General features: G+C 45.2%; 1 protein-coding gene across 1 annotated transcript in view; it reads left to right on the top strand.

Annotated features, from left to right (window-relative positions):
* Window positions 1-26,628, top strand: part of LOC121280019 (FYVE, RhoGEF and PH domain-containing protein 5-like) — a 256,123-nt gene extending 229,495 nt beyond the window's left edge. The window contains exons 6-13 of the mRNA XM_041191648.1: window positions 6,578-6,737; window positions 14,457-14,544; window positions 16,604-16,654; window positions 20,169-20,227; window positions 21,053-21,124; window positions 22,912-22,980; window positions 25,513-25,596; window positions 26,446-26,628. Of these exons, the coding sequence (XP_041047582.1) occupies window positions 6,578-6,737; window positions 14,457-14,544; window positions 16,604-16,654; window positions 20,169-20,227; window positions 21,053-21,124; window positions 22,912-22,980; window positions 25,513-25,596; window positions 26,446-26,628 (766 nt within the window). The remainder of the gene's footprint in view (window positions 1-6,577; window positions 6,738-14,456; window positions 14,545-16,603; window positions 16,655-20,168; window positions 20,228-21,052; window positions 21,125-22,911; window positions 22,981-25,512; window positions 25,597-26,445) is intronic.
* The last annotated feature ends 587 nt before the right edge of the window (window positions 26,629-27,215 follow it).

The following is a 27,215-nucleotide window of genomic DNA, read 5'->3' as shown; positions in this document are numbered from 1 at the left end:
GAATGAGGGGAGGCGAATGAAGAGTGTGTGGGTGGGTGGGGAATGTGGGGAAGCGAATGAAGGTTGGGTGGGTCGGTGCAGAATGTGGGGAGGCGAATGAAGATTGGGTGGGTGGGTGGGGAATGGGGGAGGCGAATGAAGATTGGGTGGGTCGGTGCAGAATGTGGGGAGGCGAATGAAGATTGGGTGGGTGGGGAATGGGGGGAGGTGAATGAAGATTGGGTGGGTGGCTGGGGAATGGGGGAGGTGAATGAAGATTGGGTGGGTGGGGGGAGGCGAATGAAGATTTGGTGGGTGGGGAATGAGGGGAGGCGGAACTAGTTTGGGTGGGTGGGTGGGGAATGTGGGGAGGTGAATGAAGATTGGGTTGGTTGGTGGGGAATGGGGGGAGGCAAATGAAGATTGGTGGATGGGTGGGGAATGGGGGGAGGTGAATGAAGATTGGGTGGGTGGGGGGCGGCGAATGAAGATTGGGTGGGTGAATGGGGGGAGGCGAATGAAGATTGAGTGGGTGGGGAATGGGGGGAGACGAATGAAGTTTGGGTGGATGGGTGGGGAATGGGGGGAGGCGACCAAAGATTGGGTGGGTGGGTGGGGAACGGGAGGAGGTGAAAGAAGATTGGGTGGGTGGGGAATGGGGGGAGGCGAACGAAGATTGGGTGGGTGGGTGGGAAATTGGGGGAGGCGAACGAAGATTGGGTGGGTGGGTAGGGAATGGGGGGAGGCGAATGACGATTGGGTGGGTGGCTAATGGGGGGAGGCGAGCGAAGGTTGGGTGGGTGGGTGGGGATTGGGGGCAGGTGAATGAAGATTGGGTGGGTGGGTGGGGGGAGGCGAACAAAGATTGGGTGGGTGGGGGGAGGCGAATGAAAATTGGGTGGGTGGGGAATGAGGGGAGGCAAATGAAGATTGGGTGGGTGGGTGGGGAATGAGTGGTGGTGAATGAAGATTGAGTGGGTGGGTGGGGAATGTGGGGAGGCGAATGAAGAGTGTGTGGGTGGGTGGGGAATGTGGGGAAGCGAATGAAGATTGGGTGGGTTGGTGCAGAATGTGGGGAGGCGAATGAAGATTGGGTGGGTGGGTGGGGAATGTTGGGAGGCGAATGAAGATTGGATGGGTGGCTGGGGAATGGGGGAGGCGAACGAAGATTGGGTGGGTGGGCGGGGGTTGCGGGGAAGCGAATGAAGATTGGGTGGGGGAGGCGAATGAAGATTGGGTGGGTGGGTTGGTGGGGAATGGGGGAGGCGAATGAAGATTGGGTGGGTGGGGAATGGGGGGAGGCGAATGAAGATTGGGTGGGTGGGGGGAGGCGAATGAAGATTGGTTGGGTGGGTGGGGAATGGGAGGAGGAGAATGAAGATTGGGTGGTTAGGGAATGGGGGGAGGCGAATGAAGATTGGGTGGGTGGGAAATGTGTGGAGGCGAATGAAGATTGGGTGGGTGGGTGGGTGGGTGGGGAATGGGGGGAGTCGTATGAAGATTGTTGCCACAAAGAGAAGTACATGGGCATGATCTGATAGCCATTACAGAGATACAGTTCCAAGGTGTCTAAGTTGGGAACTAAATATTCAAGGATACTTAACATTTTGCTAGGATTGGACAAAAAGAAACAGAGGTGGGGTGGTTGTGTTAATGAAAGACAAGATCAGTGTAGTAGTGAAAAAATCTAGATACAGAAGATCAAGATGTAGAGTCAGTTTGGGTAAAGATAAGAGACTAAAAGAAAGCAGTCACTGGTGAAAGTGGCCCATAGGCCCCCTGATAGTAGCTATGATGAAGGTCAGAATATAAATCAAGAAATACTGGGGGCTTGTAAGAAAGGTACTGCAATAATCGTGGGTGAGTTATCCTTCATATAGATTTGGTAAATCAGATTGGCAAAGGTAGCCTGATGAATGAGTTCAGAGTGTATTCAGGACAGCTGCTTAGGACAGTTTCAGTAGGAATGACCACCGCACAATCCTCGTAGAGTCGAAGTCCTCTCTTTACCTTGAGGATACCCTCCATTGTGTTGTGTGGCACTACCACTGTGCTAAATGGGATAGATTTTTAACAGATCTAGCAACTCTAGACTGGGCATTCACGAGGCACTGTGGGTCATCAGCAGCAACAGAATTGTACTCAAACACAATCTATAACCTCATGGCCCAGCATATCTGTCACTCTACCATTACTATCAAGCCAGGGAATCAACCCTGGTTCAAAAACAGAATTACCTGGAAAAACTCAGCAGGTCTGGCAGCATCGGCGGAGAAGAAAAGAGTTGACGTTTCGAGTCCTCATGACCCTTCAACAGAACTAGGTGAATCCAAGGAGGGGGGTGAAATATAAGCTGGTTTAAGGTGTTGGGGGGGGGGGTGGTGGTTAAGTGGGGGGAGAGAAGTGGAGGGGGTTGGTGTGGTTGTAGGGACAAGCAAGCAGTGATAGGAGCAGTTCATCAAAAGATGTCACAGACAAAAGAACAAAAGAACACAGAGGTGTTGAAGTTGGTGATATTATCTAAATGAATGTGCTAATTAAGAATGAATGGTAGGGCACTCAAGGTATAGCTCTAATGGGGGTGGGGGGAGCATAAAAGATTTTAAAATATTTAAAAATAATGGAAATAGGTGGGAAAAGAAAAATCTATATAAATTATTGGAAAAAAACAAAAGGAAGGGGGAAGAAACAGAAAGGGGGTGGGGATGGAGGAGGGAGTTCATGACCTAAAGTTGTTGAATTCAATATTCAGTCCGGAAGGCTGTAAAGTGCCGAGTCGGAAGATGAGGTGCTGTTCCTCCAGTTTGCATTGGGCTTCACTGGAACAATGCAGCAAGCCAAGGACAGACATGTGGGCAAGAGAGCAGGGTGGAGTGTTAAAATGGCAAGCGACAGGGAGGTTTTGGTCATTCTTGTGGACAGACCACTGGTGTTCTGCAAAGCGGTCGCCCAGTTTACGTTTGGTCTCTCCAATGTAGAGGAGACCGCATTGGAAGCAACGAACATAGTAGACTAAGTTGGGGGAAATGCTAGTGAAATGCTGCTTCACTTGAAAGGAGTGTTTGGGCCATTGGACGGTGAGGAGAGAGGAAGTGAAGGGGCAGGTGTTACATCTTTTGCATGGGCATGGGGTGGTGCCATAGGAGGGGGTTGAGGAGTAGGGGGTGATGGAGGAGTGGACCAGGGTGTCCCGGAGGGAACAATCCCTATGGAATGCTGACATGGGGGGTGAAGGGAAGATGTGTTTGGTGGTGGCATCATGCTGGAGTTGGCAGAAATGGCAGAGGATAATCCTTTGAATGCGAAGGCTGGTGGGGTAATAAGTAAGGACAAGGGGGACCCTATCATGTTTCTGGGAGGGAGGAGAAGGCGTAAGGGCAGATGCGCGGGAGATGGGCCGGACACGGTTGAGGGCCCTGTTAACGACCGTGGGTGGAAAACCTCGGTTAAGGTAGAAGGAGGACATGTCAGAGGAACTGTTTTTGAAGGCAGCATCATCGGAACAAATGCAACAGAGGCGAAGGAACTGAGAGAATGGGATGGAGTCCTTACAGGAAGCAGAGTGTGAGGAGCTGTAGTCGAGGTAGCTGTGGGAGTCGGTAGGTTTGTAATGGATATTGGTGGACAGTCTATCACCAGAGATTAAGACAGAGAGGTCAAGGAAGGGAAGGGAAGTGTCAGAGATGGACCACATGAAAATGATGGAGGGGTGGAGATTGGAAGCAAAATTAATAAATTTTTCCAAGTCTCGATGAGAGCATGAAGCAGCACCGAAGTAATCATCGATGTACCGGAGAAAGAGTTGTGGAAGGGGGCCGGAGTAGGACTGGAACAAGGGATGTTCCACATTCCAAGGGCCCAAACACTCCTTTCAAGTGAAGCAGCATTTCACTAGCATTTCCCCCAACTTAGTCTACTGTATTCGTTGCTCTCAATGTGGTCTTCTCTACATTGGAGAGACCAAATGTAAACTGGGCGACCGCTTTGCAGAACACCTGCAGTCTGTCCGCAAGAATGACCCAAACCTCCATGTCGCTTGCCATTTTAACACTCCACCCTGCTCTCTTGCCCACATGTCTGTCCTTGGCTTGCTGCATTGTTCCAGTGAAGCCCAATGCAAACTGGAGGAACAGCACCTCATCTTCCGACTCGGCACTTTACAGCCTTCCGGACTGAATATTGAATTCAACAACTTTAGGTCTTGAACTCCCTCCTCCATCCCCACCCCCTTTCTGTTTCTTCCCCCTTCCTTTTGTTTTTTCCAATAATTTATATAGATTTTTCTTTTCCCACCTATTTCCATTATTTTTAAATATTTTAAAATCTTTTATGCTCCCCCCACCCCCATTTGAGCTTGAATGCCCTACCATTCATTCTTAATTAGCACATTCGTTTAGATAATATCACCAACTTCAACACCTCTGTGTTCTTTTGTTCTTTTGTCTGTGACATCTTTTGATGAACTGCTCCTATCACTGCTTGCTTGTCCCTACAACCACACCAACCCCCTCCACTTATCTCCCCCCACCCCCCATCCCGACCACCCCCCCCAACACCTTAAACCAGCTTATATTTCACCCCCCTCCTTGGATTCACCTAGTTCTGTTGAAGGGTCATGAGGACTCGAAATGTCAACTCTTTTCTTCTCTGCCAATGCTGCCAGACCTGCTGAGTTTTTCCAGGTAATTCTGTTTTTGTTTTGGATTTCCAGCATCTGCAGTTTTTTTGTTTTTTTAATCAACCCTGGTTTAATGGAGAGTGCAGGAGGGCATGCCAGGAGCAACACCAGGCATACCTAAAAATGAGGTGTCAATCTGGTGAAGCTATAACACAGGACTACTTGTGCACCAAACAGCATAAGCAGCAAGTAATAGACAGAGCTAAGTGATTCCACAACCAACGGATCAGATCTAAGCTCTGCAATCCTGCCACATCCAGTCATGAATGTTGGTGGACAATTAAACAACTCACTGCAGGAAGAGGCTCCACAAATGTCCCCATCCTCAATGATGGAAGAGCCCAGCAGATCAGTGCAAAAGATAAGGCTGAAGCATTTGCTACAATCTTCAGCCAGAAATGCTGTGCAGATGATCCATCTCAGCCTCCGCCGGAGGCCCCTAGCATCACAGATGCCAGTCTTCAGCCAATTCAATTCACTCCACGTGATATCAAGACAGCTGAAGACACTGGATACTGCAAAGACTATGGGCCCTGACAATATTCCAGTAATAATACTGAAGACTTGTGTTCCAGAACTTGCTGTGCCCCTAACCAAGCTGTTCCAATATAGCTACAACACTGGCATCTACCCAGCTATGTGGTAAATTGTGGTATGTCTTGTACACAAAAAGACATCCTGGCCAATTACCGCCCCATCAGTCTACTCTCGATCATCAGTAAAGTAATGAAAGGTGTCAAGTGGCATTTGCTCAGTAATAACCTGTTCACTGACGCTCATTTTGGGTTCTGCCAGGGTCACTCAGCTCCTGACCTCACTTACAGTCTTGGTTCAAACATGGGCAAAAGAGCTGAACTCTCAAGGTGAGGTGAGGGTGACTGCCCTTAATATCAAGGCAGCATTTGACCGAGTGGCATCAAGGAGCTCCAGCAAAACTGGATACAATGGGAATCCGGGGGAAAACTCTCTGCTGGTTGGAGTCATACCTAGCACAAAAGAAGATGGTTGTGGTTGTTGGAGGTCAGTCATCTCAGCTCCAGGACATCACTGCAGGAGTTCCTCAGTCCGTGTGCATATGCAGCAAGACCTGGACAAAATTCAGGCGTGGGCCGATTGGCATGTGATGTTCACACCACAAGTGCCAGGCATGACCATCTCCAACAAGAGTCTAACCATCTATCCTTGAAATTCAGTGGTATTACTATCGCTGAATCACCACTTTTAACTTCCTGGGGTTACCATTGACCAGAAATATAATTGGATCAGCCATGGATACAAGAGCAAATCAAAGGTTGGGAATTCTGCAGTGAGTAACTCACCTCCTGACTTGCCACAGCCTATCCACCATCTGCAAAGCACAATTCGGGAGTGAAATGAAATATTCTCAACTTGCCTGAGTGAGTGCAGATCCAACAACACTCAAGTTCAACACCTTCTATCATCTTAAACATTCACCACCTGGATGGCAGCAGTTCAAGAAGGGAAAATTCTGAAGGGCAATTAGGGATGGGAAGAAAATGCTGGCCTAGCCAGCAACAGTCCCATCATATGAATGAATACATTTTAAAAAGTGAATGAAGAGTCTTGCCTGGCTAGTGATCTGGGGAAAGTGATTGAAGAGTGTTGGCTGGGTGAGGATTGGGGTGGGGGAGGTGATGGAGAGTGACTGGTTGAGGATCGGAGTGGGGGAGGTGATTGAAGAGTGTTGTCTGGTTGGGGATCGGGGTGGGGGTGGGGGAGGTGATTGAAGAGAGTTGACTGGTTGGTGATCGGGGTGAGGAGGTATTTGAAGAGTGTCGGCTGTTTTGAGATTTAGGAGGGTTGAATAAAGAATGTTGGCTGGGTGTGCATCAGTTGGAGGTGGAGAATGATGAGTGACTGTTGTACCACCTGACTGACTCCATACTTTTCTATCATCAGGGGGCAGACTGGTCCAAGGTTGGCTCATGTGATCTTAACACGGGGGCCCAAGCTGAGTGTGTACACCAGGTATATTGAGCAGTTTGAAAGCAACATCGCAATCCTGGATCAATCCTGTAGCAAGTTGCCAGAGTTTTCCACAACACTGCCGGAACTCGAGGTAACGTTCTACGTAATGTCCCTCAATTGTGTGAGGCAGGGGGAGGGGAATGAAGTGCATTGGCTGGGTCAGGAGTGGGGGAGGGGAATGAAGAGCGTTGGCTGAATGGCGGCATGAAGAGTGTCGGCTAGGTGAGGAATAGGGAAGCAGAATGAAGAAGGTGGGATAGAGGGACATAAATAATGGAATTGCAAATACACCAACTACTGAAATGGATTTCCAAATCATGACCATTACCATCTAGAAGGACAAGGGCAGCAGATAGATGGAAATATCACCACCTGGAGCTTCCCCTCCAAGTCAATCACCACCCTGACTTGGAAATATATCACCGTTCCTTCACTGTTGCTGGGTCAAAATCCTGGAACTGCCTCCCTATCAGCACCATGGGTGTACCTACACCACATGGACTGCAGGGAGTGAAGAAGGCAGCTCACCACCACCACTTTCTCGAGGGCAATTAGTGATGGGCAATAAATGCTGGCACAGCCAGCGAAGCCCACATCCTGTAAATGAATAATAAAAAGGATAGTAAGGCCATCAAAAAGACAAACCAAATACCAAGGTTTCTTGCTGCAGAGAGAGATTTAAAACATGGAAAAGCTCAGCTAAACCTGTGTTGATCCAACTACAGTTGGTGTATTGTGAATAGTTTGATTAATTAAAAAGGCCACAGAGACACTGGAAAGATAGAAAAAGGAATTGTATGCATAATACCAAAATGATAGGGTTGTACCTTTCAGAAAGAATGAACTGACAAGGCAGTGTGTGGCCTGCTCTAAGCTTTCAGTTGAATAGGCACCGTATTTCCACTTGTGGTGAAGAGCATCTTTGGAGGCCATCAAATAAGATCGTCACCAAGAAATTCATAAGGGAATTCCAAAGAAATTTCATTACCCACAGAGTAGGACAAATGTGCAATTCACTACCACACGGAGTGGTTGAAGTGAACAGCATAGGTACATTTAAGGGGAAACTAGACAAACATATGAGGGAGAAGGGAATAGATGGTTATGCTGATAGCCAGAGGCAGAAAGTGGAGGGGAGGCACAAGTGGAACATGGAGGAGATGGTGGCATAGTGGTAATGTCACTGGAATAATAATCCAGAGGCCCAGACTAATTCTCTGTGGGCATGAGTTCAAATCCCACCACAGCAGCTGGTGGAATTTAAATTCAATTAATAAGTCAGGGATATAAAGCTAGTCTCAGTAATGGTGACCGTATCACCGATTGCTGTAAAAAAAACCCATCTGGATCACTAATACCCTTTAGGGAAGGAAATCTGATGTCCTTACCCGGCTTGGCCTAGAAGGGACTCTAGAGCCACAGCGATGTGGTTGACTCTAAACTGCCCTCCGAAATGGCTGAGTAAACCATTCGGATCAAGGGCAGTTAGGGTTGGGCAACAAATGGTGGCCTGGTCAGTGATGGTCATATCCCATGAATGAATTTTAAAAAAACACAAATACCAGCAAAAGGCTGAATGGCCTGATTTGGTGTTGTGTATTCTATGACACTCTCTGTAAACCTATTAGCATACAACAAATAGAAATTACCCCAGAACGGAACCCTGTGGAACACAATTCTCCATACCTAACCATTTGGAGAAATTGCTCGTAAATCTTTTCTCCTTTCTAACATTTTAATGCAGTTTACTCTCCTTCCCTTCAATTCTATACCTCTTAAACTTCAGGAATAACGTCCCATGTGCTACCTCAAGACTTCCCTAAAGTTTATGTACACCACATCCACCGCATCTACCATGTCTATAACCTCCTCAAGGAGTTCCACTATGTTTGGCACAATCTTCCCTTGCAAAATCTATGCTGGCAGCTTAGAACCAAAGAAAAGTTACAGTGCAGAGAGAGGCCATTCAGTCCATTGCTTCTGCAGCCATAGAGATATAAAAAGAAACCAGCTGCTCATTTTAATCCTATTTTCCAGCCCCTGGTCCGTAGCCTTGCAGGTTACAGCACTTCAGATGCAGATCCCGGTACCTTTAATGAGTTGAGTGTTTCAGCCTCAACCATTGATTTAGGCAGTGAATTCCAGACGCCCACCACCCTCTGGGTAAAAAAGTTTTTCCTCATGTCCCCTCTAATCTTTCTATCTTAAATCTAATTGACTCTCATCTAAGGGAAACATGTCTTTCCTGTCTACCCTATCCAGACCCCTTATAATTTTGCACACCTCAATAAGGTCACCCCTCAGCCTCCTCCATTCTAAGGAAAACAATCTCTCCTCATAGCTGCAATTTTCAAGCCCAGGAAACAATGTTGTAAATCTCCTCTGCACTCTCTCCAGAGCAATTATGTCCTTCCTGTAATGTGACCAGAACTGTACACAAAATTCCATCTGTGGCCTAACCAGCGTTTTATATAGTTCCAGCATTATATCCCTGCTTTTGTATTCAATACCTCATCTAATAAAGGAAAGCATTCGATAAGCTTTCTTTACCACCTTGTCCACCTGCCCTGCCATCTTCATGGACCTGTGGACAAGGTTTCTCACTTCCTCAGCCCTTCTCAATAACTTCCCATTTATTGAGTATTCATTTGCTTTGTTTGCCCTCCCCATATGCATTACCTTACACTTTTCCCGATTAACATCCATTTGCCACTTTTCTGCCCACTCAACTAACCCATTGATATAATTCTGGAGACAACAGCTATCCTCTTCACTATCAACTACACGGCCGATTTTAGTGTCATCTGCAAAATTCTCAATCACACCTCTCAAATTTAATTCTAAATCATTTATATATATATATATATATATATATAACAAACGGCAAGGGCCCCAACACTGAGCCCTGTGGGAAACCACTGGAAACCGTTTTCCATTGCAAAAACATCCATTGACCATTCCCCTCTGTTTCCAGTCTGAGCCAATTTTGGATCCAACACACCACCTTTCCCTGTATCCCATGGGATCTCACTTTCCTGACCGGACTGCCCTATGGGACCGTGGCAAATGCCTCACTGAAATCCATGTAGACAACATTTCTCTGCACTACCCTCATCAATCCTCTTTGTTACTTCCTCAAAATTTTATTAAGACACAATTTCCTCCTAACAAAACCATGCTGACTATCCCTGATCAATCTGTTTCTTTCTAAGTGTCAGTTTATCCCATCTCTCAGAATTGATTCCAATAATTTGCCCACCACTGAAGTCAGACTGACTGGCCTATAATTTTCTGGTCTATCACTTGCACCCTTTTTAAATAATGGCACAACATTTGCAGACCTCCAAATCTCTGCTACCTCATCTGTATCTAGTGGGTATGGAAAATGAACCTCAGCACCTGCTATTTCCTCTCTGGCTTCCTTTTAACAGCCTGGGGTACAATCCATCCAGCCCTGGTGATTTATCCACCTTCAAGGATGCCAGACCCTCCAGTACCTCCTCTCCCACTAATTGTATCTAATGTTTCACACTCTTCCTCTTTAACTAGAAGATCTACATTATCCCTCTCCTTAGTGAAGACAGAGACAAAGTACTCATTGAGAACCCTGCCCACATCTTCAGCATCAATGCACAAGTTATCACGTACATCTCTGATAGGTGCTACCCTTTCCTTAGTTATTCTCTTGCTCTTAATGTACTGGTAAAACATCTTAGGATTTTCTTTGATTTTACCAACCAATATTTTTTCATATCCTCCCTTTGTTTTCCTAATTTCCTTTTTTACTTCACCCCTGTACTTTCTGTACTCCTCCAGGCTTTCTACAGTAATAAATCTTTTATGACTGTCATAAGCTTTCTTTTTCTGCTCTTATCTTACCCTGTTTGCTTCTGGATAACCAGAGGCCTTTAGATTTGGCAGTACTACCCTTTTTCTTTGTGGCGAGATGTCTACACTGTGCCTGTAGAATCTCGCCTTTGAATGCCTCCCACTGATTTGACAGTTTTCCCTTCTAATAGCTGTATCTAGTCCACTCTCGCCAGCTCACCTCTCAGCTTTGTAAAATTTGTCTTAGAACCATAGAACACTACAGCACAGAAAACAGGCCATTCGGCCTTCTAGTCTGTGCTGAAAAATACTCCGCTAGTCCCATTGACCTGCAAATAGTCCATAACCCTCCAGACCTCTCCCATCCATGTATCTCTCCAACTTATTCTTAAAACTTAAGAGTGAGCCCGCATTTACCACGTCAGATGGTAGCTCGTTCCACACCCTCACCACTCTCTGGGTGAAGAAGTTCCCCCTAAAGTTCCCCCTAAACCTTTCCCCTTTCACCCTAAAGCCATGTGTTTATCTCTCCTAATCTAAGTGGAAAGAGCTTACTCGCATTTACTCTGTCTATACCCCTCATAATTTTGTAAACTTCTATCAAATCTCCCCTCATTCTTCTACGTTCCAAGGAATAAAGTCCTAACCTGTTTAATCTTTCCCTGTAACTCAACTCCTTAAGACCTGGCAACATCCTAATAAATCTTCTCTGCACTCTTTCAATCTTGCTGATATCCTTCCTGTAGTTAGGCGACCAGAACTGCACACAATACTCCAAAGTTGGCCTCACCAATGTCTTATACAACCTCCCCATAACATCCCCACTCCTATACTCAATACTTTGATTTATGAAGGCCATTATACCAAAAGCTTTCTTTACAACCTTGTCTACCTGTGATGCCACTTTCAGGGAATTATGTATCTGAACTCCCAGATCCCTTTGTTCTCTGCACTCCTCAGTGCCCTACCATTTACTGTGTATGTCCTACCTTAGTTTGGCCTTCCAAAATGCAACACCTCACAGTTTTCCGCATTAAATTCCATCTGCCATTTTCTGACCCATTTTTCCAGTTGGTCCAGATCCCTCAGCAAGCTTTGAAAGTCTTCTCCCAATTTAGAACTTTTACTCCTGTTCTATCTTTGTTCTTTTCCATAATGATGCTAATTCTAACTGTATTATGGTCACTATCTCCAAAATGGTCACCCACTGCTGCTTCATCCACTTACCCAGCTTCAGTTCCTAAGACTAAATCTAGAACTGCTCCTCCTCTCGTTGGGCTTATAACGTGCTGGCTGAGAAAGTTCTCTTGAATGCAGTTAAAGAATTTTGTGCCCTCTGTGCCCTTCACTGTATCCCAGCTGATATTAGGGTAGTTGAAGTCCCCAGTCATTAGTGCCCTATTGCTTTTTCACTCGGAAATCTGCCTATGTATTTGCTCTTCTAACACCCTTCTACTCTTTGGGGGTTTATTGTACACTCCTAGCACTGTGGCTGCCCCTTTTTTATTTCTGAGCTCAACCAATGTGCCCTCATTTGATGCTTAATTTAGTACATCACCCCTCCTCACAGCTGTAATTGATTCTTTAACCAATAATGCTACAGCCCTGCCTTTCTTAACCCCCTCCCTATCCTGTCTAAAAATATATTCAGAGTTGTTGAGCTGCCATTTTTGTCCCTCCTTAAGCCAAGTTTCCGTTCCAGTGAGGATATCATACTGCCATGTGTCTATCTGTGTCCTTAGCTCATTGGCTTTATTTACTGAGCTCTTTGCATTTATATATACACCTTTTAACCCTGCCAAATTTTTCTGCAGTACACTTTTTTTAACCTGTGCTGTTTCTGTCTTTTAGAGTCACTCACTAATTCTCCATTTCCTGTTCCCGGCTCTGATTTGCCCTCAGATTCCCATCCCCCTGCCAATCTAGATTGAAACCCCCCCAACAGCACTAGCAAATCTCCCTGTGAGGATATTTGCCCCAGTCCTGTTCAGGTGTAAACCGTCCGGCTTGTACAGATCCCACCTTCCCCAGAACCGGTCCCAAAGCCTCAGAAATCTGATGCCCTCCCTCCTACACCAGCTTTCCAGCCACATGTTTATTCGCTCAGTTCTCCTATTTCTATTCTCACTTGCGCGTGGGACTGGAGTGACTCTGAGATCCCTGCTTTAGAGGTCCTGCTTTTCAATCCCCTTCCTAGCTCCCTAAAGTCTGCTTTCAGGACCTCATCCCCTTTCCTATATAAGTCATTGGTACCAACCTGGACCATGACCTCTGGCTGTTCACCTTCCCCAACCCCCCGAAAAATGTCCCGCAGCCGCTCCGTGACATCCTTGCCTGGCACCAGAGAGGCAACATACTATCCTGCAGTCAGGCCTATGGCCACAGGAATGTCTGTTTGTTCCCCTAACTAACGAATCCCCTATCACTAGTCCTCTCCCCATCTTCTTTCTCCCTCGCAGTACAGCAGAGCTGCCTGTGGTGCCACAAACTTGGTTATGACTGCACTCCTCTGAGGACCTTACCAGTATCCAAAATGGAAAACCGATTGGTAAGCTGGACCCCAGGGCACCCCTGCCTCCTCTCGCACCCTCCTCCAGGTGCTGCTGACTGCCTGTCCCAGGGTCCGCCTCTAGCACTCTTCTCCTAACTCCTCCTTCTAACTTTGTTCTTTTTACCTTGTTACATGGCCATTTCATCCTTAATTAAAGACTCGAAAGCATTCGCTCCCACAGTTGTGAGGTAACTGGCCTGGAACTATAGGGGTGAGCTAGGCCTCGGAAACAACATAGAACAGAAGGAGGGAATATTGTCCACAGTGTGCTTGTGTCAGCTTTGTAAAAGCTAGCCAAATATTTCCTTTTTGAGTATTTATCCAATTTCTTCTACTTGAAGGAAACCTTTCTAGTCTCTCCAGATTTTCCACATAACTGGAATCATAATCCTTGCCTTCATTCCGGGAAATCTTTTCTGCACTCTCCAGGGTCTTCACATGCAGAGTGTGATGCGCAGAGTGAAACACAATTCTCCAGATGAACCCTCACTAATTTACAAAGGTTTATGCTTCTATTAGGAAAGGTATTACCTAATTGTAGGGGGTATGATTAAGACGTTTATAGATGATATGAAAAAGTCTGTGTGGTCGACAGTTAGGTGTGGATTGCAGGAAGATATGAATGGACTGGCCAAGTGAGCAGAAAAGGGGCAAAGGGAATTTAATCTAGAGAAACGTGAGCTAAACCATTTGAGGAGGGCAAACAAGGCAAGGAGGATACTCAAATTGTTAGATACTGAGGAGTATAGAGGAACAGAGAGACCTTGGAGTGCATATCAACAAATCCCTGAAGGTAACAGTAGAAAGGTGGTCAAGAAGGTAAACAATACTTCCCTTTAGGAACTGAAACCTAGACTATGAGATCAGTGGCGGTCAACCTCTGGGAAGATGCTGACAGGAATAAATGAATGAATGAACCAGGTGTCACTGTTTTCTGTTTTTGGGTCCTATTTTATCCAAGCTGACACTGACCTACCTCTTCCATGATTTTGTCAACCAGTGTTTTATGTGGTACTTTGTGGAACATTTTCTTAAAATTCATATGGACAACAACCACTGCATTCCATTGTTGAATATAGTTAATGAAGAGATTGACAGAGTGTTGGTCTCTGAGAATATTGGGAGGAGATGGGAAAGTGGAGTTGAGGCAGAAGATGAGCCATGATCATATTGAATGATAATAGAGGCTTGAGGGGCTGTACAATGTACTCCTCCTGCTATTTCTTATGTAGTACATATTGATAAAAGTACATAATTTTCAAGTTTACAAATGACAAAACTTGGAAAGGTACTAAACAATGAAAAAGATAGAAACAGACTTCAGGCAGATGTAGAACAACTGGTGAACTGAGTAGATGCATGGCAGATGATGTTTAATATAGTTAAGTACTATTTGTTTCTTTGAGTGACGATGTTAATTGGTCTTTCTAGATGTATCCAGGGTCTAACAGGCTGAGCATCAAGCAGTGTTTTTTTAAGCTGCTACAGCGAGTCCCTCAGTATCACCTTTACCTGACAGGTAAGTAAAATACTTTCTCTGCCTTTGTCTCCTTCACTTTGCAATGGGACTGAAATATCTTGTCCTGTGTCCACTAACCAATATCTGAACAGCTGAAACCGTTGTGAGTGTGCAGAACAGCTGCTACAGGTGACCTCTGGCTGTTGACTTGTGCCCTGTCAGCTCTTGCAGGTGCCCCAGGTGAACTATGGATGAACTTACAAATTCATCAAGTTATTTTGATATCTTGCAAATAGAACAATTTTGATGTAAATAATTATTGATATAAAGTCGATTACAGTTTCTGTAATATAAAAATTTATTGATGTAAAGTAGATACCACCTGTCCTGAGAGAGTTCTACGGGAACAGTGCAGATGGAGCTTTACTCTGTATCAAACCCCATTGCTGTACTTGTCCTGAACGTGTTTGATGGGGACAGTGTAGAGGGAGATTGACTCTGACTCTGTATCTAACTCCGTGTTGTACCTGCCCTGGGAGTGTTTGATGGGGGCAGTGCAGAGGGAGCTTTACTCTGTATCTAGCCTTGTGCTGTACCTGTTCTGGGAGTGTTTGATGGAGACCATATGACCTTAAGATGTAGGAGCAGAAGTAGACCATTCGGCCCACTGAGTCAGCTCCACCAATCAGTGAGATTATGGTTGATCTGATAATCGTCAGCTCCTCTTTCCTGCCTTTTCCCCATAAGCCTCGATTCCCTTACTGATTAAAAATCTGCCTATCTCCATCTTGAATATACTTAATGACCCAGCCTCTACAGCCCTCTGTGGTAAAGAATTCCACAGATTGATTATCTTCTGAGAGAAGAAATTCCTCCTCATCCCTGTCTTAAATGGGTGACACCTTACTCTGAGATTATTCCCTCTGGTCCAAGACTCTCCCACAAGGGGAAACAACCTCTCAGCATCTACCCTGTCAAGCCCCCTAAGAATCTTATGTGTTTCACTCATTCTTCTGAACTCCAATGAGTACAGGCCCAACCTACTCAACCCCTCCTCATAAGAAAATCCCTCCATGCTCAGGATCAACCTAGTGAACCTTCTCTGGACTGCCTCCAATGCCAGTATATCTTTCCTTAGATAAGGGGACCAAAACTGTTCACAATATCCTAGATGTGGTCTAACTAGTGTCTTGTATAGTTTTAGCAAGACTTCCCTATTTTTGAAATCAAGGCCAACATTCTATTTGCCTTCCCTATTCCTGTTGAACTTGTCTGTTAGCTTTTTAGGATTCATGCCCAAGGACTCCCAAATCCCTCTGTGCTACAGCTTTCTGCAGACTTTCTCCATTTAAATAATATTCAGCTCCTCTATTCTTCCTTCCAAAGTGCATAATCTCACATTTTCCCACATTATATTCCATCTGCCAAGTTTTTGCCCACTCACTTAACCTGTCTACATCCCTCTGTAGACTCCTTGTGTCATCCCCACCACTTTTCTTCCCACCTATCTTTGTGTCATCTGCAAACTTCGCGATAGTACATTCACTTCCCTCACCCAAGTCATTAATGTATATTGTAAATAATTGAGGCCCCAGCATTGATCCCTATGGTATTCCACTAGTTACAGGTCGCCATCCTGAAAATACCCCCCTTATCCCAACTCTCTGTCTTCTATTAGTTAGCCAATCCTCTATCCATGCTGATATACTACCCCCAACACCATGGGCTCTTAGCTTATTCAGTAATGTTACTTGCAGGACCTTATTGAATGCCATTTGGAAATCCAAATATATTACATCTACTGGTTCGCCTTTATTTGCTCTGTATCTAACCCTGTGCTGTACCTGTCCTGGGAGTGTTTGTTGGGGACAGTGTAAAGGGAACTTTATTCTTTTTATCTAACCCCGTGCTGTACCTGCCCTGGGAGTGTTCGATGGAGACAGTGTGAAGGGAACTTTTCTGATCCTGGTTGTTTATTGAGGTGGTTCATTATCGTACTAATGTTTCTCAGCTGCATTGTTAGATTACAGATGCATTCTGCATGAGAAGCAAAATCTGCTCCTCTTGCTGGTTCAGTGCCACACACTCTGACATTTAAACCAACTGTGCTTTTTTTCAGATTACTTAAATAATGTGTGTCCACACTCTGCTGAATATGAAGATGCAAAAGGTAATTACACAATTGCAAAATACAATTATAAATCATGTACAGCATCTCAGTCAATTGTCAAATTGGTTGTCAGATGAGGGAATTTGTTTTACTCAGTGGGCTGTTATGATGTTGATTGTCCTGTTTACAGGATCAGAGAAATCGATTCAACAAGAACTTTCAAAAGCAAAGAGCATTAATTCTTGAAAAGGAGAATATGTATTTCTGACGTTTTCTGTTTTATTTAAATTTCCAGAATCTGTGGCATTTGATTTATTTTCAGGCTGGTTTCTGATTAGTGCAGTGCAGGATTGGGGGGTAGGGCTTCTTTCTGATTGGTGCACAGTTAGCTGGGGAGAGGGACTTGTTTTGGTTGGTGTGCTGCTAGATCAGGAGGTGGGGCTTGATTGTGATTGGTGCAGTGCTGGATGGGGAGGCGTGGCTTGTTTCTGATTGGTGCAGTGCTGGATGGGGAGGTGTGGCTTGTTTCTGATTGGTGCAGTGTCTGATGGGGAGGTGTGGGCATATGGGAAATGATAAACTGACTGTGACAGGAAGGGGCAGAGAGTACACATCTAAGTAATCACAGATAAGGCTAGATGCTACAAAAATAATTAAAGGACAAAGCTTAAGGCTCTGTATCTAAATGCACATAGCATTCAAAACAAAACAGATGAACTGATAGCACAAATAGAATTAAGTAAGCACAATCTTATAGCCACACAGAGACATGGCTGCAGGATGACATAGATTGGGACCTGAATATTGAAGGGTACGTGACATTTAGGAAGGACAGGAAGCTCGGAAAAGGTGGAGGAGTGGCTCCGTTAATTAATTATAGTTCTGGCACATTAGAGAATGGATGACCCAAGTTCAGGAAACCTGGTTGAGATGAGTAATGATAAAGGCAAGAAGTCACTTGTGGGAGCGGTGTACAGACCTCCTAATTGTAACTAGACAGTAGGACAGGGTATAAAAGAAGAAATAATGGGAGCTCACCAGAAAGGTACATCAATAATCATGGAGGATTTTAATCTACATATAGAAAAGTCAGATAGGCAAAGGTAGTGTAGATGAGGAGCTCATAGAATATTTTTGGGATAGTTTCTTAGAATAGCACTTTCTGGAGCCAACCAGAGAGCAGGCTATACTAGACCTTGTATTGAGCAACAAGATAGGATGAATTGTTAACCTCCTAGCGAAGGACCCCTAGGTAGCAGTGATCATAATATGATTGAATTTTACATTCATTTTGAGGGAGAAATGAATGCGTCCAAGACTAGTATTTTAAACTTAAATAAGGGGTAATTATGAGGGCATGAAAGCAGAGCTAACTAAAGTAAATTAGCAAATGAGGTTAAGGAATAGGTCAGTGGCAGACATTTAAAGGGATATATCAGAATACACAGAATAGATACATACCAATGCAAGGGAAAAATTCCACCATCCATGGTTAATTAAAAAAGTTAAAGACAGTATCAAACTTAAAGAAAAAGCATATAATTAGACAAAGACGTGTAGCAGGCCAGAAGACTGGAAACAATATAAAGAACAGCAAAGAATGACAAAAAGATTAAGGAGGGAAGAGTATGAGAGAAAGCTAGCTAGTAATATAAAGATGGATAGTAGGAGTTTCTATAGATATTTAAATAAGAAAAGTGTTAACAAAGTGAGCGTTGGTCCTATAGAAAGTGAGCCTGGGGAATTGATAATGGAAAGTAGGAACATGACAGATGAATGCTTTGGTCTTCACCGTAGACGACACAGTCACGTCCTGGAAATAGCTGTAAATCAGGAAATGGGAGGGAGGAACTCTGGAAAATTACAATCACCAGGGAAGTGGTATTGAGCAAATTGTTGGAGCTGCGGGCTGACAAATCCCTAGCTCTGGATGGACTTCACTCTCAGTTCTTGAAAGAAGTGGCTAGTGAAATAGTAAATGCACTGATTTTAATTTTCCAAAATTCCCTCAATATGGGGAAGGTTCCATTAAGATTGGAAAATAGCAAATGTAACTCCTTTATTCAAAAAGGGAGGGAGACAAAGCAAGAAACTACAGGCCAGTTAGCCTAACATCTGTGATAGGGAAAATGTTAAAGCTATTATTAAAGATGTTATAGCAGGTCACTTAGAAAAAATTAAGACAATCAGGCAGACTCAACATGGTGAAAGGGGAATCATGTTTAACCAATTTATTGGAGTTCTTTGAAGGAGTCACATGTGCTGTGTATAAAGGGGAACCAGTGGATGTACTTAGATTTCCAGAAGACCGTTGATAAAGTACCACATCAAAGGTTATTACAGAAAATAAAAGCTCATGGTGTAGGGGGTCACATATTGGCATGGATAGAAGATTGGCTAGCTAACAGAAGCAGAGAATTGGCATAAATAGGTCTTTTTCTGGTTTGCTGGATGTGATGAGTGGTGTGCCACAGGGATCAATGCTGGGGCCTTAACATTTTACCATTTATATAAATGACTTGGATGAAGGGACCAAAGGAACAGTTGCTAAATTTAATGATGCCACAAAGAAAGGCAGGAAAGTCAATTGTGAAAAGGACATAAGGAGGCTACAAGATGACATAGATAGGTTAAGTGAGTGGGCAAAGATCTGGCAAATGGAGTATAATGTGGGAAAATGTGAAATTGTTCATTCTGGCAGGAAGAATAAAAATGAAGCTTATTATCTAAATGGTGAGAGATTGCAGAGGTCTGACATGCAGAGGGATCTGAGTGTCCTAGTGCATGAATCACAAAAGACTAGTATGCAAATACAGCAAGTAATTAGGAAAGCTAATAGAAAATTATTAATTATTGTGAGGGGAATTGATTACAAAAGTTACGCTTCAGTTGTACAGGGCATTGGTGAGACCACATCTGGAATATTGTGTAGTACTGGTCTCCTTATTTAAAGAAAGATGTAAATGTGTTAGAAGCAGTTCAGAGAAGGTTTACCAAACTAACACCAGGAATGGGTGGGTTGTCTTAAGAGGAAAGGTTAGACAGGTTAGGCTTGTATCCGCTGGAGTTTAGAAAAGTAAGAGGTAACTTGATAGAAACCTTTAAGACCCTGAGGGGTCTTGACAGGATAGATGTGGAGAGGATGTTCTCCCTTGTGGGAGAATCTAGAATTAGGGGTCACTGATTAAAAATAAGGAGTCGCTCATTTAAGACAGGGATGAGGAGAAATTTTTTCTCTGAGGGGTTGTGAATCTTTGGAACTCTTCTTCAAGAGGTGATGGAAGCAGAGTCTTTGAATATTTTTAAGGCAGAGCGAGATAGATTCTTGATTAACAAGGAGGTGAAAGGTTATCGGGTGTGGGCCAGAATGTGGGGTTGAGGTTCCATTCAGATTAGCTGTGATCTTATTGAATGGCAGAGCAGGATTGAGGAGCTGGGTGGCCTATTCCTGGTCCTAATTCGTATGTTCATATGTATCTGTGGCTTGTTTCTGATTGGTGCAGTGCTGGATGGGGCGGTGGGGCTTGTCTCTGGATGGGGCGGTGTTACTGACAGGGCTGTTGTTCCTATGCAGCTGGTTTACTTGTTGTGAATGAAGTCTGTGAGCTGCTCAGACAGTGTGTGACCCAAGGGGTAAGTCAAACTGTTCATGTTTCCTTCTGCTCTTCCTTAGAATATGAAAGAGAATTGCAACTTTGCTGCTAATTGCATGGGGTGGGTGCACTGGGGTGGGTGCCAGAGATGGACTGTCACTGCAGGTCTCATATTGGGAATTTCCAGGAGCAAGTGTTGAGGTCGTTGGGGGGTCACTGGGGACCGAGGTTGGGGGTTGCCAGGGACCGGCGCCACCAGAGGTCACCGGGGTTGCGGGGGGGCGGTGGGGGTGGGGGGGGGGTGGTGTTGGTGGTGGGGGGTGGGGGAGGTGGCGGGGGGGTGGGGGTCATGTTGCTGGGGTTGGCGCCAGGATCACTGGGAATGCTATGATCTTTTTATTGTGCTGATCTTTCTATAAGGCTGTTTTTGCTGATTTGAAGTTGCTGCTGAGACTGGTGAGCATCTTGAGGCTGTGCATTGGGAAGCAGTTCCAGTGTGTACACTAAGGTTTGACCGGCTAAGTAAAGCCAGAATCCACTGAGCAGTCAAAGCAGGAAAATTGCTACCTTACATTCAGCTCATGGTAACTGCTCACAGCCTCCAGCACTCTCCCAGTAGTGTCACCGCTTCACCTCAATATCTCGGGCACAAACCCCCCTTCAAAGCAAAAGCTAACTTGAGTTAATTGAAAGTTGCATCTTCTGTATCAGACAGTTCACAGGACTGTTATCAGGTGTCTCAGAGGCCACAATGTAATTATCCTCTCACTAATATACACCGACACTATTCGCATAGCGGTCTCCAATTGTACCATTCTGTTCTGCTCCCTCTCAAGGAGCTGTCTAATTTTCCACTTCTACTCAGGAGAATCTTCAGAAGCTGCTGGAAGTTGAGCACAGAGTGAAAGGCCTACCCCAAATCACGCAGCCTGGGAGGGTGAGTAACACTGATTTTGTCTCATTGATCCAGTGTTGTTTAGTTAGACTCTGCCCCTCTCTGCCCTCGTGTTAGCTGCACTGAGATCCGTCAGAGCTCAGGATGAGCCTGAGAGAGACATTCATGGGGCAATGTGAAAAGGGAGGGATGAAGAATGGAGAAGGCAATCACTCGGTAACATATACAAAGAAACCACAGACAGAAGAGTAAAAACACCACTACACAAGGGCTGAGTGTTAATACTCTCCCTGGTGTGGGACTGGGGCTGGCAGACAGTGAGAGAGTTCCCCGGTGTGGGACTGGTGTTCCCTGAGAACCAGAGACTGAGAGCTCTCTGGTATGGGACTGAGGACCAGGAAACAGGGAGATTGTGTATTTTCTCTCTGAGTTAATTGATGTCAGCTAAAGCATCAGCTGCTGCCTCCAAATCCTGGGTTAAGGAAGGAGAAGAGTGGGGAGGTGGGGTGGAGAGAGCAGATCGAGGGAGGGGATGGTGGGAGAGCGCAGGGAGCAGGAGCATGTTGGGGAAGAGAGAGCTGGGGGAGAGCAAGTAGGGGAGAGAGCAGGTGGGGAGAGAGCAAGAACAGAGGAAGGGGGAGAAGAAGAGTGCTTGGTGCCTGCTCCTGATTTCTGTTCATTGAACACATATGAGCATTAGGCAAGGACAGTGTTAGAGGAAAGAAAGATTTGCATTGATGTCATGCCTTTCACAACCACCAGCTGTCTCAAAGCACTTTAACAGCAAATAAAGAACTTTTGGAGGTGTTGTCACTGTTGTAATGTAAGAAATGTGATAGCCACTTTGTGCACATCAAGATCCCACTAACTGCAAAGATAATCTGTCCTTTTGTGATGTCATTTGAGGGACTCATATTGGCCAGGAACCTGAGGATAACCCTCCTGCTGCTCTTCAAAACAGCTTTGTGAGAGGGCAGTCAGGGCTTCAATTTAATATCTCAACTGCACTGAAGTGTCAACCTAGATTTTTGTGCTCAAGCCCTGGAGTGAGACTTGAACCTGGAACCTTATGACTCTGAGGTGAATGTGCTACCACTGAACCATGATATTGACCTTTTCAGCAAATGGGGGAGAAAAAAGTGGCTGGTTTCACTAACTGAATGGAAGTGATTGAACATTTGAATCACCAAAGCATTAAATTACTATGACAACACAAGAAGCTGGACACCATCCAGGACAAAGCAGCCCAATTGATTGGCACTCCATATGCAAACATTCACTCCCTCCACCACTGACACACAGTAGCAGCAAAGTGTACCATCTACAAGATGCACTACAGGAATTCACCAAGTTTCCTTCGACAGCACCTTCCAAACCCATGACCACTACCATCTAGAAGAACAAGGGCAGCAGATAGATGGGAACACCACCACCTGGAAGTTCCCCTCCAAGCCACTCACCATCCTGGCTTGGAAACATATCACCGTTCCTTCACTGTTGCTGGGTCAAAATCCTGGAACTCTCTCCCTAACAGCACTATGGGTGTACCTACACCACATGGACTGCAGCGGTTCAAGAAGGCAGCTCACTACCACCTTCTCAAGAGCAATTAGAGATGGGCAATAAATGCTGGCCTAACAGCAGAAGGATGTCACTGAGGTGGGGATGTCTGTTGACCCAGTCTGTTCCCCTTTCCACTGATGAACAAAGAATTCAGTGAGGTGTTCAATGTATGAGAAGCTCAGTAAACGGGGTGAGGTGTGGAAGGAATGACACTGTTTGCACTGAGTTTGTTAAAGCTGGAATCTCAAAATCCTTTGTCTCATTAGGTGCTTGTCAAGGAAGGACCACTGCTGAGGGTGACTGAGGAAACACTGCAGCGTCGTCATTGTTTCTTGGTAATTCCATTTTGGATCATTTTGATCTATTGACTCACCTGAATTCTATGATATTAGATTAGTCTAAGTTTGTGATAAATATTTATGCTGGATCTACTGAGCTGATGCCCATTCTAACCAGGAGTGTGCCTGGGAGAGAACATTGATGCAGCTGTTAATAGAGTGCTGTTGGGGGATTCATACATCCTCCTGAGGTAGCTTAGCTGTCGGCCCTGGAGAAATGGCCTGCCCCTCATGCCTGTCATTAAATAGTTTCTTCCAAACCAAAGTAGCCCCTGCTATTTCGCTGACATTGATACAAATATCAGAATGAAGAGAGAGATTTTGAGAAATATCATTACACAAAGTCTCTGGAGCACAAAATGGGTTTGTTACCAGAGAGGATGATGGAGAATTAGGATCGATTAGGGACCGAAAAGTGAATTCACACATGAATGAAGAGGCCATGCCTGAGGTATTAAATGAATACATTTACCTGTCTTTACCAAGGAGGTAGATGCTACCCAGTCCAAGGTGACAGACAAAGAAACTCTGTCACTAGAAGGGTTCAAAATTGATAAGACGTGTTGAATTGACCATTGGTACTTAAAATTGACAAGGCAGCGGGACCGGATGAGATACATCCAAGGATATTGAAGGAAATGAGTGTGGAAATTGCAGGGGCACTGGCCATAATCTTTTAGTCTTCCCTAGACTCAGGAGTGGTGCCAGAGGACCGAAGAATTACAAATATTACGCCCTTGTTCAAAAAAGGTTGTAAGGATAAGCCCAGCAATTACAGACCAGTCAGTTTAACTTCAATGGTGGACAAGAATCTAGAAACAATAATTCGGAATAGAATTAATAGTCACATAGAAAGATATGGGTTGATAAGGAAGAGCCCATATGGATCTCTAAAGGGGAAATCGTGGTTAACTAACTAACTGGAGTTTTTTGAAGAGATAATAGAAAAGGCTGATGAGGGTAATGCTGTTGATGTGGTGTGCAAGGACTTTGAAAATGCATTTGACACAGTGCCACACAACAGACTTGTGAGAGAAGTTATTGCTCATGGAACAAAAGGGACAGTAGCAACAGGGATGCAAAATTGGCTGAACATTAGGAAGCAGAGAGTTTGTCGTGGAGTTCCCCAGGGGTCAGTATTGGGGCCCTTGCTTTTCCTGACATATATTAATGATGTAGTTCTTGGTGTGCAGGGGACAACTTCAAAGTTTGCAGATGGTACAAAGCTTGGGAGTGTTGTGAACTGCGAGGAAGATGGTGTGGAACTTCAAGAGGACATAGACAAGTCGGAGTGGGCAGATAGGTGGCAGATGAAGTTCAATGTGGAGGAGTGTGAGGTGATGCATTTTGGTAGGAAGAACATGGACAGACAATACAAAATAAATGGTTAAATTTTGAAGAGGGTGCAGGAGCAGAAAGACTTGAGTGTATATGTGCATAGTTCATTGAAAGTGGCAGGACAGGTGGAGAGAGCAGTTAATAAAGCATATAGCATCCTGGGATTTATTAAAAGAGCATAGAGTACAAGAGTAAGGAGGTTATGCTGAATTTATATAAGACACTCGTTAGACCTCAACTGGAATATTGTGTACAGTTCTGGGCACCACATTATAGAAAGGATGTGAACACATTGGACAGAGTGCAGAAGAGGTTTACAAGAAAATTCCCAGGGATGAGAAACTTCAGCTATGAGGATAAGATTGGAGAGGTTGGGACTGTTCTCTTTGGAGAGAGGAAAGATAAGAGGAGATTTGATAGAGATATTCAAAGTCATGAGGGGGCTGGACAGGGTAGATAAGGAGAAACTGTTCGCACTCGTAAACGGATCAAGAACAAGAGGGCTCAGATTTAAGGTGATTTGCAAAAGAAGTAAGTGTGATGTGAAAAAACTTCTTCACACAACGAGTGCTTTAGGTCTGGAATACTCTGCCTGGAAGTGTGGTGGAGGCAGGTTCAATCGAGGCATTCAAGATGGTATTTGTTTCTATTTAAATAATCATCTATGTGCAGAGGTACAGGGAAAAGGCAGGGCAATGGCACTAAGTCATAATGCTCACTTGGAGAACTGGGGCAGTCACAATGGGCCGAATGGCCTCTTTCTGTGCCACTAAAATTCTGTGATTGTGTGAGCCAAAGACGTTTATAGCTTGTAAAGAATCCTGGAAAACTAATTGAAGCAGATGTCATGGGGAATGAGTGGGGCATTGGGATTAGTTTGAAACTGATAAAGGAGCCCCAGTCCCTTGCACCCTTCCCCCTAACTGATCCCCTAGCAAATGCCCCTCTCTCCCCCCCACTCACACAACCCACAGTTCCCTGGGTCCCAGCTACACTTTGACCTTTGGAAACTGGCAGGCACCCAGTGACTACGTCAGTTCTCTGGTTTGGTGCTGGAGATGCCCAGTGCTGTAGACATTCGCCTGGTGATCATATCATGTCTCACATCGGAAGCCAAGGGATGTGCCCGTGATTGGAGGTTACACGCATCATGGATCAGCAAGGCCAGTAATGTCTGATTCTCCTCCACAGATGAGTGACATGTTCCTGTACACTGTGCCCCAGCAATGTGGGAAATATCAACTCAACAAGACACTGCCACTGATGGGCATGAAGGTAAGGGACAGATTCCCACAGGAGCTGAAGAGGAAATATTGCAGAGATTAGAGACAGTGGGGAGGGTGGGAACTGAAACCAAAATCAACCATCTAAAAATCGTGGCTTCAAGAGCAGGTCAGAGGCTGGGAATTCTGCAGAGAGTGACTCTCACCTCCCCAAAGCCTGTCCACCATCTACAAGGTACTTGCCTGGATGAGTGCAGCTCCAACAATACAAGAAGATTGACACCGTCCAGGACAAAGCAGCCCACTTGATTGGCACCACATCCACAAACATTCACTCCCTCCACCACTGATGCACAGTAGCAGCAGTGTGTATCATCTACAATATGCACTGCAGGAATTCACCAAGGCTCCTTAGACAGCACCTTCCAAAACCACGACTGCTACCACTGAGGGGCAGATGATTGGCTTGGTGGCTGACTGATTGAGGAGAAGCCCTACTTCATGTTATCCCAGATGACCACCTCCTTTTCATTCAGTTCAAAATGACACGGCAGTGAAATCTAACAAGACCCATGTCTCCATTGTGGAGAGGATCATTTACCCTCAAGGAAAGCCTTACCTGGCATCCCAGAAGTGCTGACTGAGCTAGTTGTGTTTCAAATGCTGGAGCTGGTGAACTTGCACAGTGGGCACCTGTTCAGCGGGGCAGAGCATGGGTCATGCAGCAGATCTCACAGTCCTCCACACCTCATGCCCGCCCCCCTCATCAAGATAGATTGTCAAAGCTTTGACCTTGAATTGAAGTCAGGTATTTAAAAAAAACTTGAGTGACATTGCAAACTAACCTGTAGCCAGATGACGAGCTCTCTCTGCTGCCCCATGCCCCTGTGCTGTCGAGCAGCTGCTGTGGGAGCACATCTCCATCCGGCTGATCGAGGAGCGTTTGCTATGTCCGCTGTACCCGACGTCCGCTGGGTACAGTCACCTGCTCCAGGAACAAGATGCAACTGGGATTCTGAGCTGCTATGAGCAGCCTTTTGTGGGTAATTGGCAATGTGCCTGCTGCTTTTATGCTGGTATCTAGGCTGCTCCTGCAAGCCAGGTAAGTGGACTAAACGAAAGCAGATGCCCTGTTAACCAACCGATCTGAGTGGAGATTACTGATAAGCTCAGCAAACACTTGGATGGGTAGAGCAAGGTCAGCTGACTGGTGGGAGCTCTAGCTTTGCTGGCAGATTGGGGAAGTGATGGCTGAGATTTTGTGAGGGGAGAGGAGAGTGCGTAACCAGACACACACACACACACACACACAGTAACCAGACACACACAGACACACACACTGTAACGAGACACACACACACACATAATAACCAGACACACAAACACAAGTACACACAAACACTGTAGCCAGACACACACACACACAGATTATAACCAGACACACACACACACACACCCACCGTAACAAGGCACACAAACACACAAACACACACTGTAACCAGACACACAAACACACACACACACATACTGTAACCAGACACACACATACACACACACTGTAACCACACACACACACTGTAACCACACACACACACACACTGTAACCACACACACACACACACACACTGTAACCACACACGTACACACAGACACACAGTAACCACACACATA

This window comes from Carcharodon carcharias, chromosome 7 (genome assembly GCF_017639515.1).
Source record: "Carcharodon carcharias isolate sCarCar2 chromosome 7, sCarCar2.pri, whole genome shotgun sequence".
Lineage (NCBI taxonomy): Eukaryota > Metazoa > Chordata > Chondrichthyes > Lamniformes > Lamnidae > Carcharodon > Carcharodon carcharias.
This window is presented reverse-complemented; position numbering and strand designations above follow the sequence as displayed.